We start from the raw sequence: 16,600 nt of genomic DNA, 5'->3' as shown, positions 1-16,600 counted from the left end.
GTTCTGCTCCAACCACCTTTCCAGCTTGGATCTGCATCCTGTCCCCTAGCGCAGGGGTGGCCAACCTAAATCTGAGAAGGAACCAGAATTTAGCAGTGTACATTGCCAAAGAGCCCCAGTAATATGTAATGACGTGACATAACGGCTAGGGAAGCTGGTTACCGTGTACTTGTGCAAAGATTCAAGGACATGCATATTAACTTCTGAAGAACCACATGTGGCTCCAGAGCCACTGACTGGCCACCCCAGTCCTAGTGTGAGCACTTTCCCCTATAACTTAGTATCATCCACAAGCTTGGCCAGCGTGCTTTTCACATCCTTATCTAAATCATGGATAAAGATGTTGAGCAGCATGGGGCCAAGAACTGAACCCTGCAAGACACCCCTGGCTACTTTCCGTCAAGACAGTACAGACCCGTCCACTAACACTAACACTTTTCTGGGTTTGACCCCTTAACCAGTTCCCAACCCACCTAACTGCAGACTCTGCCAGCCCACAACCCCCGTTTTTTTATAAGAGTGTCATGGGAGACCATATCAAAGATCTTTTAAAATTCCAAGTAGATGACGTCAAATGCGTCTTCCACATCGAGGCAGTTTGTTACTTGGTCATGGGAGACGAGGCTGGTCAGACATGACCTGCCTGCAACAAAAACATGTTGGTTATTCTTCAGCATCATGCCTTCTGCCAGTCTCTTACAAATGGACTTCTTGATAATTTTTTCCAAAATTTTACCCAATATTGAGGTCAAACTGACCAGCCTATAGTTTCCTAGATCCTCCCTTCTCCCCTTCTTAAAGACTGGCACCACGTTGGCCTTCTTCCAGTCTTCCGGGACCTCTCCTGAGCACCAGGAGTCTTCAGATACCTTCACCAATAGTCCCGCAATGACTCCAGCCAATTCCCTCAGCATTCCCAGGTGTAGTCCATCCAGTCCTACCGATTTTCATCCGCTCCAAGTGCTCCCTCACCAGTTTGACGCTGACCGTTGGCTGCCACCAGGCGGGTGACCACCATTTGCATGCAGGAACACTGATGGAAAGTATTCATTAAAGACTTCAGCTTTCTCCTAACTGTTGGTTATCAGCTGTCCCGTCCCATTCTGCAAGGGCTTCACATTTCCCCTTGGTCTTCCTCCTGCTCCCTATATACCTAAAGAAGGACTTCTTATTGTCCTTGATTTCAGTTGCCAACCTGATCTCGTAGGTGCAGCCTTTACCTTCCTTATCCTCTCCCTACAAATATGGGATGTATGTTTATCATAGAATCCTAGAAGTAGGGTCGGAAGGGACCTTGTAGATCTTCAAGTCCAACCCCCTGCCTGGGCAGGAGGAAAACTGGGCTCAAATGACCCCAGCCAGGTAGGCATCGAGCAGCTTCTTGAAGACCCCCAGGGTAGGAGCCAGCACCACTTCCCTTGGAAATTGGTTCCAGATCCTAGCCGCCCTGACTGTGAAGTAATTCTTACGGATGTCTAATCTAAACCTACTCTTCAACAACTTGTGGCTGTTATTCCTTGTTATCCCAGGGGGCGCTAGGGGAAACAAGGTCTCCCCCAAACCCTTCTGGTCCCCCCTAGTGAGTTTATAGATGGTTACCAGGTCCCCTCCTCAGCCTTCTCTTGTGAAGGCTGAACAGGTTCAGGTCCCGTAGCCTCTCATTGTGGGGTCTGCCCTGCTGTCCTCGGATCATGCGGGTAGCCCTCCTCTGGACTCTCTCAATGTTGTCCACATCCCTCTTGAAGTGGGGTGCCCAGAACTGGACACAGTATTCCAGCTGTGGCCTGACCAGTGTCGCGTAGAGGGGGAGGATCACCTCCTTGGCCCTACTTGAGATGCACCTGTGGATGCACAATATGGTCCGGTTAGCCCTATATTTCTCCTTGGCTGACTACCCCTTGTTTCCACTGTCTGTAAGCCTTCTTTTTCTTTTTAAAGCACTCCTTGACTCCTCTGGTAAGCTAAGAGGGCTTCCTGGCCCCTTTACTCCCATTCCTGCATACAGGATTGGACCTTTTCTGTGCTCTGAGGATCATTCCTTTGAGGAACGACCACTCTTCCTGAACTCCCTTCCCATCCAGTCCCTGTTCCCATAGAGTGTTTCCTACTATTTCTCTAAACTCATTGAAGTTAGCCTTCATGAAGTCAAGCATCTCTCCCCTACTGGCTAATTTCCCTGCTCTGTGACAGATAGTCCCAGATTACCCCCAGTCCTCAGATCTTCCACTAGGACATCCTCTTTGGCTAGAACCGGATCCATCAAAGCCTTCCCCCTTGTTGGCCCATTCACCTCCTGTATTAAATAATGTTCTTCCGTACAGGTCAAAAACTTGTGTGACCAGTCAGATCTGACTTGTAGGTGGGGAAGGGCTGAGGAGCAAGTAAGGAGCATTAATAGCTACCCTTTCCTTTCTTCAGCCTGTGAACCTCCTGTAGTTTACAGCAGTTTGACTCTGTTGCTCTGTTTGGTTTGGTGAAGTTCACATGGTTTCTCAAACGCTTTTAGGTACTCTGCACATGGCTTTGCTTGGTTGAGTTGCTCTCTGAGTTCATGATGAACTCTCAGGAACCTGAGAACCCAGTTATTATCATTAACATCCAAGGTGACTGCTAAAGAGATCCCTTCTAGAGGGCTAGGGCTCTGTTGTAGTTAGTTTAGTGATGGAGAGGGACAGGCAATGTCTTAGTTGAAAAGGATGCAGAATGCTGCTGTTCAGCCATAAGCACTCTCCTTCAGTTGTTTGCCCATGTGCCTGTCCTCATTGCAGGTACATATGTGCCTCAAACTTGAAAACTTTTAGCTGTTGCAGTACCCATGTAGCCCCATCTAGCCCCATCTTTCCTTGTGCTCTGCACCAAAAGCAAAAAAAATGGTAACATTTTCTCTCAATCTCCTTGGCTTGAAACAGTGCTCTCCTGTTGTCTCATGCTGTTTGTGACTCGCAGATCACTTGGAGCTCTTCTTTTGAGAAACTATTATTGTTGCCTTTTTTTTTCTTCCTTGTTTTTCTTCCAAAAAATGGGTAGAGGGAGAGATTTCTCTGTGTCTACAACACATCCCTGAATTTAACGGGGCCTTGTCACAGTCACCATCCCCTCCCCCATCTTTGTTTGTGTCATGAGGCACTGCAATCTTCCCCTTATTTGGGTCAAGAGGAGGTCAAAATCCTCTCATTTTAGGACTTTCCCAGGTGTCCCTTGAGCAGATTCCATGCAGTCCCTCTGTCTTGTCAAGTCTACAGAAGGTTGTGAAACTAAGGCTACTTTCTGCAGTAGGCTGTCCTCATGGGGCTTCATGAGGAGATGTGCTTCTCCATTGTCTCATCCTTCCTGCTCCAAGTCTTCATTGCTCTAAATGGATCCAGCTTAAACTCATCAAGAATCTGGCAGTGACGTTTCAGCACCATCTTCCACTGGCCATCTTCTGTCAGCTCAGAAAAGGTACCAGGACAAGCACCCTAAGCACTGAATGGCATTGCCTATTATTTCCAACAGGGAGTGCCTCTGCAGTTCTGATGTCAGCTTCTTTGCTCATTCTGGATCTTCAGTCCAGGCTTCCTGAGGAAGTGATCCTGGGATGCTGCACACAGAATCTTTTTTTCAGCATCACTTCCTTTCCAGTTAACCTCAGTAACTTTTATGGCTCCGAGTGATCTGGTGCTTTCTTTGCAAGCACTATCTTTGCACCTTATTCATCCCTTCACCACTAATGTGTAGGCTTGCCAGTACTCTACCCTCTGTCTGTCATTCAGCCCATAGCCTCAGTTTCAGATCTAGCCCTCGCAATGTTGCTTGCAAAAGTTGGCTTGGCTGAGGTACTCATCTGGTTTTGATATGAAGCACAGTTCTGCCTGTGAAACTGCATTGTAGGGCTAAAGGTTCCTCTCAAAGACTTTTTCTGGTCTTCAGACCCCTTGTTTCACAGCTGAGTAACTACATGGTTCTTATCTAGCCTTTCTAGCCATACTCTGCATGCAGTAGATAGTTTGCTCTGCCAAGTGGTCCTGCTCTTCTGACTCAATTAAGAGGATTCTCCATATTCAGGTTAGAGACTGGATGAGCCTCAAGAAACCAGGCTCCTCTATTCTTCTGTAAACAAAATATTCCACTTCAGCCTGGGCAGAAGGTTGAAGTTGGCATCCTGCAACAATCTGGCTGTACCAAGCTGTCTCTGCCCTTGAATGAGGCCACAATGGAAGATTAATAGAAAGTGCTCAGTTGCTCCTAAAGGGCCATAATATTTTTATATCCACCTTCCACTTGCCTCGGTGGTTGTTACTGAATAAATAAAAAACCAAAGCTATTTAGGTCCACCCTTCAAGAGAAGTGGCTGAACCTGTTACAAAGAAAATCTTATTTTCCTACAAGCCTCTAAGCTAAATTATCAATTTACTAGGCTCTGGCTTAGAAACATATAAATAACTTTGACAGCTAACCAATCAGCCGAAGTTAGAGATGCCTTCTCAGCCCTTGCTTCTGAAGGGCAGACAGTGGCAGGGACTTTGCTCCAAGCAGTCATAGACATGCCAGACCAGGCACTGTGCCCTATGGTTATAATAGTGGTTGTGAGGCACTTTGCCTGGGTACAGAGATTGAGATGACCAAAGGAGGTGCAGAAAGCAGTGGAGGATCTCCTCATGTAGCTTCATTCTGGCTCCCCTTAATCAAACTACAGCTCTTCTTCCAGTTGTTCTGTGTGATTGTGTCCCGTAATGGAGAATTAAACTTTGTTTCTCATTTTTTCTAGGAAGAGGGACCATCTCTCTTCAGTTTCTTCCTGTCCCTTATAATATCTCTGCTTATTGTCTTTCGTGTTGGGGGTACATAATTTCCTTCTACGACCAGGTGACCTATCACCTGGACAAGGGAGATGAGATTGATGTCATATATCTTGACTTCAAAAAAGCCTTCAATCTGGTGTCCCATGATCGTCTCTTGGAGAAACTGGCCAATTGTCGCCTTGGGTCCCCCACGATCCACTGGCTGGAAAATTGGCTCCGGGGTCGGACCCAGAGGGTAGTAATTGATGGAAGTCACTCATCGTGGTGTCCTGTGACCAGTGGGGTCCCCCAGGGCTCTGTCCTTGGACCCATACTCTTCAACATCTTCATTAATGATGTGGACACTGGAGTCAGAAGCGGACTGGCCAAGTTCGCCGATGACACCAAACTTTGGGGCAAAACATCCACACCAGAAGACAGGCGGATGATCCAGGCTGACCTGGACAGGCTCAGCAAGTGGGCGGATGAGAATCTGATGGTGTTCAACGCCGATAAATGCAAGGTTCTCCACCTTGGGGAAAAAAAACCCGCAGCATCCTTATAGGCTCGGCAGTGCTATGTTGGTTAGCACTATGGAAGAAAGAGACTTGGGGGTCATCATTGACCACAAGATGAACATGAGCCTGCAATGCGATGCTGTGGCTAGTAAAGCGACCAAAACGCTGGCTTGCATCCATAGATGCTTCTCAAGCAAATCCCGGGACGTCATTCTCCCCCTGTACTCGGCCTTAGTGAGGTCGCAGCTGGAGTACTGCGTCCAGTTTTGGGCTCCACAATTCAAAATGGATGTGGAGAAGCTTGAGAGAGTCCAGAGAAGAGCCACGCGCATGATCAGAGGTCAGGGAAGCAGACCCTACGATGACAGGCTGAGAGCCCTGGGCTCTTTAGCCTGGAAAAGCGCAGGCTCAGGGGTGATCTGATGGCCACCTAGAAGTTTATCAGGGGTGACCACCAGTATCTGGGGGAACGTTTGTTCACCAGAGCGCCCCAAGGGATGACGAGGACGAATGGTCACAAACTGCTACAAGATCGTTTCAGGCTGGACATAAGGAAGAATTTCTTTACTGTCCGAGCCCCCAAGGTCTGGAACAGCCTGCCACCGGAGGTTGTTCAAGCGCCTTCATTGAACACCTTCAAGATGAAACTGGATGCTTATCTTGCTGGGATCCTATGACCCCAGCTGACGTCCTGCCCTTTGGGCGGGGGGCTGGACTCGATCTTCCAAGGTCCCTTCCAGCCCTAATGTCTATGAAATCTATGAAATTAAGGGAGATGCTGTGCTTTGTAATGGTTTGAAGTACATATACTGCTGGTTTCCTTTCTGCTAGCGATGTATCCCACAATTTTGCCATCAATATAAGATCTCAGTAACAAAGGGAAACTTACTGTCAGTAAATGAGATGGCAGAAGTGTTTCTGTGCATAGTTGCAAGAGTTTCTAGCTACTTAATTTGAATAATATCCTGTTGAGAGTTTTATGTATAAAAATCTTTGCATTAACTCATGTGGTAGAGCAGCATGGGGGAGTCAAGTATACAGTAAACTAGCAGTGGTGCTGAATTTGTATTGCAATCTGCAGAAGCACAACCTGTGTAGTACACTACTGTGGGAGATGCTGCTAAAAGAAAGGACTTTACCACCTAAGAAACATTATTTTTATTTCCCCTTGCCTGTTCTAAGTTAGATCACTTTAAGTGCCATGTTCCCCTAGCGTAAGTTCATAGAATCATACAAAAGTAGGGCTGGAAGGGTCCTTACAAGGTCAGCTAGTCTGGCCACCTGCTCAGGGCGGGATCATCCCTAACTAAATCATCCCAGACAACTCTGTCCAACTTGTTCTTGAAAACTCTCAAGGATGGAGTTTCCACAACTTCTCTAGGTAAACTATTCCAGTTCTTGACCACCCTCATAGTCAGAAAGTTCCTCCTAGTCTCTAACTTCAGTTTCCCTGCTGAAGCTGGAGGCTGTTGCTCCTAGTCCCCTCCCCTACAGTCACTGAGAAAAGCCCATCTACATCTTTCTGTAATCAATCTCCCTTCAGGTATTTGAAGAATGCTGTCAAATTCCCCTTCAGTCTTTGCTTGTCCAAGGCCCCTAATCATCTTTGTTGATCCATGTTGGGCTCTTTCCACGTGGTCCATATTCTTCTTGAAGTGTGGGGTCCAAAACTGGGCACTGTACTCCAGGTGAGGCCCCACCAGTTCTGAATGGAGTGGAAGAATCGCTTCCCTTGATTTGCAAATGGTACTCCTGTTAATATAACCCAGGATGCTGTTGGCTTTTTTATTTATTTATTTATTTTCCAACAAGAGCATACCATTGGTTTATATTTAGTTTATGGTTTACTGATAATTGGAAATACTATATTAGCAGGCACCAAGTGGTTATGGAGTTATAGATGGTTCTGTATTCATATTGACTGTCCTCTGCTGCCCCAGCCAACCTTGAGCTACAGCCAGTTACCAATATCTCGAGTATGTAATCCAACATCATTTTTTTCCTTTTCAGCTGGAAGACTTGGTTAAAATAGCAGTACTGCTCTGTGTATTCACAGTAATAGGCAGAATAAGTTGCCAATTGAAATAAAGCAGTATCTTTTGCAAACCTCTCGCTTTTCTCTGCTGTTATCAATGCATGTTGTCTTTTTACTTAATTTTTATTTTATTTTCTGTAATTAAATGTTTGTATTGGTTTTAGGTAAGTATACAATTCAAAGAAGAGAGGAAGCAGCTCCCTATAAGGAAGGAAGGGATAGAAAGAAAGAAAAAAAGAGAGAGAGATAAGAGAAGACCAGGAAGAGAGCAAGATGAGAGTGGTTCAGGGTACTTCGGTGAAATGAAGTTTAGAATGGAGGCATAATTATATTTCTCACAAAAAAGGAAGGAAATATTAGTGTATAATTAAATTAGTGATGAAAATGTAAAAGAATAAAGACTGTTTTTGTAAATTGTTAGAGTTTGAGGTTTATGTATGACACTGAATAAGACTTTGCTATTCTAGCATTCTAAGCACTGGCACACAGTTTTTTAATCTCTATAGTGACAACTGGGATAGGATTTTTTAGGTCACTGTGTTGGGATAATCTTAAAGCATATCTGCCTTGGAGTTGGTTTTATTTAAAAATAACTGTAGGGGCAGTGTTCTTAAGAGCACCAGAGTGACTGGTCAAGCACTCATTTTTGCATGAACTGAAGAAAGCTTGTGCATGAGTTCCTCACATAGTGTAGGAGAATTAGAGACATGAGAAAGATGTCATGGGCCTCCAAAAAAACAGTAAAACTGAATCTAAGCATTAAGAAAAGTTAAATTCACAGTGTAAAAAATGACTTTTTTTCTTTTTCTGTTATAGTAATTTTTGCTAGTTCCATAGATTTCCAAATTGGCATTAATTTTAATTGGAGCAAGAATAAGTCAGTGGGAAAGGTCCAAAATGAATAAGGCTTCATCTTAAGGACAGTCTGATTTTGTATCTGAAAGTGTAAATTAGAAGACTACCTCCGTGCAGGCTTTGTGTAATTTATACTAAATGAATAAAGAGCAAAAATTGGCCTTGCCATCACTCCCAGTCTGCTCTGAAATGGTGGGAGGGAGCTGTTTTCCTTGAAAGTCATGGTTAAGATTATTTAAAAAAAACCCTGTCTAACCTCTGTTTCTTGGCAGAAACCAGCCTTGTTTCCTATTGTAATATTATAATCTCTTGAGTCTAAAGTGAAAAAAGTGTTTGACTTGAACTCTTGTTCCAGAATTAGATACTTATTTTGTTAAATGACTATTCCAGAATTCGTGCGAGTACAGCGAGGATGAAGAGCAGGTGGACATTGAAACTGTGGAAGAACTGTCAGAGAAGATTAATATTGCTCGTCTGAAGGCCACTGCTGCTAATATTCGACCTTCCAAGCAGAAGTACACTTTTTTCTTTACTAATGGAAAGCATTAACGCAGTTTTTTTCCTAGCGAGGTGCTTGAAAATGAACTAGTTGACCAAATAGTTATATTTTTCCCCTTTTTATGTGCTATGTTGGCAGTAGCTCATCCTTTTTTTGATGAAAGATTTTTGCAAAATCTGTAAAGAATCTTGGTGATCACTTGGCGTATCTGAAAATATACTTTATCTCCCCGTTCTGAGAAGTATATTTCAGTAAAAACAGGGAAGTCAAGATATGATTTATTACTAGATGTGAATACATTAAAAGCAAAAAGATTCTCAGAAAATATTGGGGAACTGTGTGGGTATTTTTATTTTAATATCTAGGATTGAGACTATAATAACACAGTAACTTTGGTGTGTATTCAATTGCTCATGAATTTGTTTTTTTCTTTAGTACAAACCATTTGTTTTGGCTTTGCAGTTCACATTTAACGTATTTGAAGATGTTGCTGACAGACACTTATTGCTCAATCTCTTAATATGGAGAAATAGAAGCTTGTCTGTTTGCATTGCATGGTTGGTTATTTTACACTTTTTAGAAAGCTGGATTTTTGTAAGTATGACAATATCCAAAATGTAGCCTATTTTCTTGAAAAAGATCTTAGCGGTAAACATTTGTCTCATATTTTCAGGGAATAAATGCAGGTAACTCTGAGTCTGTTGGGAGGGTAGTTAATGACAAAAGAGCATATGAGATGATTAGCGTTGGGAAAAACTTTTTGGCTGTCTTCCAGATACCATATGCGCAGCTCTTCAGATGAGAAAACAACAGAAAAGTCTACTAAGGTATACAGTTACTCCTTTTTTTCCCTTCTAATATCACATCTCCCATTTTAAACATAGACTTCTATAACCAGGGAAACATAAATGTGATATGTAAACTTACAATTAACAAGGCTGGAAGCCAGGTAAGGGTTGATCCTTCAATTAAAATCCCATTCAAGTGAAAAGCCTGACCTTAACTTTTGAGGGCTTTGGATCTAAGTTTAAATATATAGTAGGAAATTACTGCTCTTATATCTTTTAACTCTTAAGATGTCACAGATTTTCTCTTCATAGCATATATAATTTGCTGTGTGTGTAATGTAATACATTTTGGAATTAGGTTTTCCTTTGTTTGGTAAAAGGGATTTATGGTTTATCGACAAGACTACTGAAGTGGCAAAGGGAATCTGGATTCCTGAAAATGATATCTTAAATAGCTTATACTGTGTTAAGGTAGAGAACTCTTAATTGGGCTTTAAATCAAAAGGCCTTTAAATCAGTGTGACTCTTTTCATGGGCTTTGGAACAGACTCAAAATGACTTCCATAATTGGCTTGAAGAGGTCTGTAAGGAGATGCAATGCTGTATTGCAGAATGAAAAAGTTTGCATACAAAAGCTTTCAAAATAACAATAAAACCAACAAATTTACTAGCATAAATATAGCTAGCCATATATTTACTTCATGGCAGCTAAATTAATCGGAGCCTGCTTTTTAACAATTTTAATTAAATTATCTGTACCTTAAATTAATATGTTCTCTGAGCTCCCTTATTTTTATGGGAGCTGTCTGTTTGCCCCCCATTCCCTCCATACTCCTGCAACTATATATAAATTAAATTGGTTTAACAGTTAGAAGTTCAGTTGTCCAAAGTTTGATTTGGTAGCTTCAGTATTCATTGTGGTTTTTTGCGTGGGGGGAGTTTAAAAAAAAAAGTAAAAGGGATAAGTTACAAGCGCATGCTGGCTGGTATTTATTAAAACCATGGCATATTGCCTTGTATTGCAGTGTCTGTAAATTACAGAGGTTCTTTAATATACTGAGTGCCTATAAATCAGGGGTGGGCAAAATGTGGCCCACGGGCCAGATGCGGCCTACCAGGCCATTCTATCCAGCCTGCGGGGCCCCTAAAAAATTAAGAAAATTAATATTTATCTGCTCCTGGCTGCTGTCATGCAGGCGTCAATGGCTTGCCAAAACTCTGTAAGCAGCCCTCCACCCAAAATAATTGCCCGCCCCTGCTGTAAATAGTAATGGCTGCTCAGGTTCTTAACTTTGTCTCCATGAAGGATGTAGGTTTGGTTTCTTCAACTGTATTACACAATTACTACAGGATGTCATATTCTCAGGATGCATCAGCATTTGTAAAGAGCTGGTAGCTAAATGTTATGATTTTATTTAGCAATGTTGTGACTTGCTGTGTGTTCGGTTATCTAGGTATCCAAGTTGTAGCTGTATTGGTCTAGAGGAAAAAGCAATTGGGGCTCGTGATGGTCTAATAAAAGATATAACTTCTAACAAGATTTTTGCAAAAAAATTTCTTTAATTGCAAGCTTTTGTGCACAGACACCCTAGAAACGTGTCTGTAGCGACTGTAAGTTTGGTGTGTATTCATTTGCTCTTGAATTCGTGTTTTATTTGATCTCATCACATAGTTTCTGTTCCAACAGAAACCTCAATTTTGGAACAGAAAGCAAAAGAGTGAGGCAGAGGCTTTTGCTCATTACCGCCAGACGCACACAGCAAATGAACGTCGACGCCGCAATGAAATGAGGGATCTTTTTGAGAAGCTGAAGGGAGCTTTGGGACTGCACAACATTCCAAAGGTCTCCAAGTGCTACATCCTCAAACAAGTAAGTATTTTACAAGTGAGAACGCAAATGGAGAAAAAACCCCTGTAGTTTGGGGTAGTAGGCAAGGTGGCATTGTCTTTTAGAAGCACTTTAAGGATATAAGAATCCTTTGGTAATGGTGAATGTATGTCTTCTCTAGATCAGTTCGCACGATAAAAGTATGAAGAATTTAGCTTCCTTCTTCATTACTCCTTTCATGATTTCAATACAATAAATAAAGTTGATAAAAGTTTTAACTTCTACAACCAGGACATTTTAACGTATACTAAAGAGAATTATCCCTGTTTGATGTTGGAAGAGATTTCCCTTCATTAAATGTTATATTTCAGCATAGGATTTTATTAGAACAGCATACATGGCAAGAAACAAATGGACCATAAGGCTATAAACAGATACCAAATAAAGCAGAACAGCTGTGTGGGGATGTGTCCTGGCACAGATATTCTACTTCACTGGGTAAAACAGATGTCCATTATCCTGCATGGCCAGGATCCTTCTGGGAGTGGCTGGGGCCTGATCCTGTGAGACAGTGTTAAGGGTGCACCTCTACAAACGGGAACCCTGGGTTTCTCCATTTGTCCAGATGTGTGTCCAGAGAATCTGACTTGGGGTGTGCTTCTGCAAATGGGGAAACTCCGGGTTTCCCTGTTTGCAGAGGTACACCCCAAATTGAGGTGCGACAGCATGTTATATACCTGGGGAATCTCAGGGCATATGTCTGCAAGCAGGGGACCCACGGTTCCCCAGTTTACACAGGGGCACTCCAAATCTGGATGCAGCAGCACAATATGTGCTCAGACTCCCCTGCCAGGTGGTTCCCAAGCTATGCTTCTGCCAACAGGAGCCTGGGCAGGCACCCTGAGGCTTTAGGGCCTGAACCTATACACCCCTGAAATTCCCTTTCCATGTCTGCAAATGGTATTCCCATTCCCAGGGCATGCAGGACCGGGCGTGTGCACAGGGCAGCTGGAGGGTGTGGGCAGTCCTGGGCTGCCTGCATTCTGGTGTAAAGCAGAGGTCCACTGCAAAATAATAACACACGCTTATACGGCATATGTTGCACCCGCAATTATTTTTCAGCATTTGTAGCTTAACAAGGGGTATGGACGTTGTCTTGCTTGTGCTGTGTGCCACCATAATTTTTATGGTGGCACACAGACATAACGGTTTCCAGCCTAATTGCATGGATAGATAATTATGTATATCCCTACATTAGAATCATAGGACTTTGCTGTTTTCTTTACAGAAGTGCACAGATTTGAAGTAAAAGCATTGCTTGCATTCAACTGTGTCCTAGTTTCTCAAAATAATATCGGTAAAAAATGTGTGCAGGGAGATTTTTTTTTTTAAATGCTGTTGTTTAGAGCGGTGATTCTTAACCAGGGGGCTATGGCTCCCTGGGGTATCTTGAGTTTTTTCAAGGGTGCCGCAGGTACCACACAATGTTAACTCTGTTAGGTGTGCAAACATGATTCGCAAAATAAACCCACAGACTTCAGATAGGAATCCATAGTGTTAAAAACATTCAGACCTGTTGTGGTGTTTCCTGCAGCAGAAAAACTGCTCTATTTTTCTGTTGTCAAAAAACAAGTAAAAGAGCTGGCATTTGCTGAGGGGTGCCTTGAGTCTAACAAGGGTGCCTTCAGTCTACCAGGAGATGCCCCAAGTCTTAAAAGGGTTGAGAATCCCTGGTTTGGAGGACAGGAGAACTGCCTTTTTTTTGCATTATGCATAAGGTTAGTCTCTAAATTGGTGCTTCGGTATTCTTCTAGGCCTATGAAGAAATTCAAGGGTTGACTGATCAGGCAGATAAACTGATTGGACAGAAGAACTTACTGACTCGCAAACAGGATGCGTTGATCCGCAAAGTATCCACTCTTTCAGGTAAGATCATTTTAGGGATAAAGTGGCTGAAATACTAAAAAGAAAGGACCTCAGTAGACATTCAACTGAGTGGGAGACTGGTCATCTTAGATTTAGAGTTTAGAAGGCAGAGATAGGATTGAAATGTATTTGGGAAAACGGATTCAGTGTTTACATAATAAAAAGGGTGAGGAGATGCTTCAAACTGAAGTCTATGAATTCTGTAGTGGAGTGGACTGACGACAGAACTCAGACCTGTTGGTCATCAGGTTATAGGAATACAGTCATCCTTCTGAAGTCTTCCCCATTTGTTCTGCCTACACAGGTAAAGGAGAGGGCGACACAAGTCTCCGTGCTAGAGAGCTCTAGGACTGTAGTGTCTGATGTACTGAGAACATCTAGAAGGAAGAATATTTCATTTCATCTAGGCATAGAGCCATCTTCAGATAGCCTGTTAAGTCTTCAAAAACTGTGATTCTCTTTGGACACAAGTCTGATGTTGTTGCCTTCCATTACACGCTTTCAACTTCCTGAGGAACTTTTATATTCTTAACCCCATAACTTTGAGAGTAGCTGCATCAGCCAGAAAATTAATTTAGCTCTGTCCAGCAAACACAAGTTTGTTATATTCCATGCTGAATAACTTGTTCTTAGGATGATCCTAGTATTCATGTAGTTATGCAAAGTCAGTTCTATGTTCTGTTAAGCCTGGGTAAAAAGACTATCATATTTTACCTGAACCTAAGACAACCCCCCAACAATTAGAAAATGGAAAATGTATAAATTTACTATAGTTTTCCATGTATACAATCATTATAATTATTGGAGGATTGTCTCAAATTAATCCCTACCACCACTGCAGCAGGGAAAACAGTGGTAGGGTCTGCCTCTGTGCCCCTCACCTGCCTTACCTTTGCTTAGGCTCTTGCACTGGTAGGCACCATCTGCACTGGAGCATGGCCATAGCCCAGCCCTGTAACAGTAGTGCCAGCTATGAAGCTGATGAGAGAAGCAGGGGGTGCAGAGGCGAAGGGCAGCCACAGCTGCAGCTTACCTCTCCTCCTACCACCTCATGCTCGATTCCAAGATGAGGGATTCTCTCTTCTCCCCCCCCCCCCCCCAGTTAAATGCAGGGGGGAAATCTCATCGTGGGATCAAGGTAAATATGGTACTTTCCATTCTTCTAGAAATACATTAAAACTGGTAATCCTCCTGAAAATTTCAGTTGGAAGGCTGCTGTTAACTGAGACTTATTCAATCAAGAAAGAGCCTTAATGCAATTTTTTTTTAGTTTTGGTTATATTTTACATGAGAGACAAAGATTTTTGTGGGTAATGTATTTTATTGGGCCAGCTGCATTTTTGGGATAGATTTAGTCAAGCTTTTGAACGCAGTTCATTTTTCTTCAGATATAATATAAATGATTCCTCTTTATAGCTACATATTGGTCTCATAGTTTAGTCTGTGGCTCTGTGCTGCTTGAAAATTACTAGTTTACTCCAAAATTGCCTTTCTTCAAATAAGGTTAGTTTATAACACACCTTGTGTAAAATAAGGCATTCTCAGTCACAGGTAAATGATGTTCTCAGGCCCAGCAGTCAGCATGTAAGTTGCTGGGTCCTAGTTGATTCCATTTCCAAGTCTTGGTTTTGAGAGCAAACAGTATTTGAAGCCTGTTTGGTGCTATTTGTCCATTAACTTGTCTGTAGGTAAAACAGAGGAGGTGGTCCTGAAGAAGCTAGAATATATTTATGCCAAACAAAAAGCAGTAGAAGCGCAAAAGAAGAAACAAGTAGAACCAAAGGAGTCTTCTGTCACCACCATGCCCAATAGACAGCAAGAAGGATCCATTACTTCCTCCAGAGAGCTGGGACAAATGATTGTAACAAATCGGCGAGGGAAGCCGCTGATACTTGCTAGAAAAGGAAACCAGGCAACAGGTAAGCTGGGAAATATGCATGTATGATCTACTTGCGAAAAAAAGAAAGAAAAGGAAAAAAGTGTTACTGGATAATACTGAGTCGGGGGAAGGGGTGCGTCTTGCTTATGTAGCTTTCTCGGTGCTGTAAATTCATGAGTATCCCACAGAATAAAGGTGAAATTGTTAGAACAAGAAGGTATATGGTGTACCTTCATAAATAAATTCTGTCACATTTGGGCAACTTACATAAATGACAGTCACTTCTTATTGAAGTAGCTATATTGGGTATGAGCCCTCAGCACGGGAAAATTAAGGTGATTTTGGGTTCTTCTTTGAGTGTGTGATTGTCCAAGTGACTTGCATATCTCCTGGTTATGTACTCCATGCATGCAAGATTATGTTCTTTTGAAAAGCTGTGTTTGTTGTGCTTGTTCCTGTAATCCCTTTAGTGCCCCAGAGCCAGGGATGTAGAGGGCAGGATGTCCACAGCTGCCTGTCAGTTCCTTCCTATAGCCTATTGCAGCAAGCTGCAACCCTTTTAGTTTCTGCTTTCTGTGAATTGTACACTTACCTGAATCTAATTTTCAGTTAGGTGCAGCTACAGTTCTTAAAATAGTTAAGATTGCAACTGCAGGTGGCCGAAATGCAATGCACTCTGCTAGAGAGGGTGGATGGATCCATTATAGATATCTTGATAGAAGGAGGAGGTGAGAATGGTAGTCTGCTGCATCCTTACAGAGTTCTTCCACCAATCTAACAAAGAAAATACTTCAGGAGGGGCTATATCCTTTTGGTATCTATCTTGTTTATATACTGATCTCAGACAATCCTGTTTGGAGCACAGGGTAAGTCTAGCAAACTGCTGTGTCCCCCACATGGAATATATACTAATTGATGTATTTGAGTAAGTTTGACATCAATCAGTAAGGCACAGCATGGTGGGGAGCCTGTCTTGAGGTAGGTAGACCTTCGCTGCTGTCAAATCCAGTACTTTTCTGCAGTCGCCAGACAAACAGTGACCACACTTAGCTGAGACTAGCTTGTTAGGAAGAAGTCTGCATTGATGAAGAGATGTGCTTGTCAGGAACGAGTGTAACAAAGATGTGCAGGCAAAAACATAAAAGAAATATGCACCCTCCTTGCAGATTCACCATATCCAGTATCCCTTTAGGACAGAGTGACATTATGATGTCAACAGAAGTTCTTACCTTTTGTCTGATGTGGTCCTGGATTTGCACTTAAATTGAGTGATCCACCTCTTGGTTTTCTACCCCAAGCTGCATTTCAATTGGGTGACGCTAGACTCCATGCTCTGTGCGTAGGGAGTACACTTACACTACTTGAACCTAATGAAACCATTCAGAAATTCAGTTAGACTGCTTTTCATCTTTTGATAATATGAAAAGTTAGCCTGCTCCCACGCAGAGTGTACATAAATAGATTTTGGTTTGGATTAGAATATGCGCTCAGGTAGGACAAATTGAAGTATCT

The 16,600-nt window shown here is 42.6% G+C and overlaps 1 protein-coding gene across 10 annotated transcripts in view; it reads left to right on the top strand.

The window, feature by feature from the left end:
• MGA (MAX dimerization protein MGA) overlaps positions 1-16,600 on the top strand; it is a 91,102-nt gene that overhangs the window by 64,586 nt on the left and 9,916 nt on the right. For all 10 annotated transcript variants that reach the window (XM_019496539.2, XM_059722960.1, XM_059722961.1 and 7 more), the window contains 5 exons: positions 8,559-8,683; positions 9,443-9,494; positions 11,143-11,325; positions 13,098-13,209; positions 14,898-15,128. In XM_019496539.2, the coding sequence (XP_019352084.1) occupies positions 8,559-8,683; positions 9,443-9,494; positions 11,143-11,325; positions 13,098-13,209; positions 14,898-15,128 (703 nt within the window). The remainder of the gene's footprint in view (positions 1-8,558; positions 8,684-9,442; positions 9,495-11,142; positions 11,326-13,097; positions 13,210-14,897; positions 15,129-16,600) is intronic.

The sequence above is a fragment of the Alligator mississippiensis genome, chromosome 2 (genome assembly GCF_030867095.1).
Source record: "Alligator mississippiensis isolate rAllMis1 chromosome 2, rAllMis1, whole genome shotgun sequence".
Classification (NCBI taxonomy): Eukaryota; Metazoa; Chordata; order Crocodylia; family Alligatoridae; genus Alligator; species Alligator mississippiensis.
The sequence above is the reverse complement of the archived record's forward strand: the minus strand, read 5'-3'. Positions and strand labels throughout refer to the sequence as shown.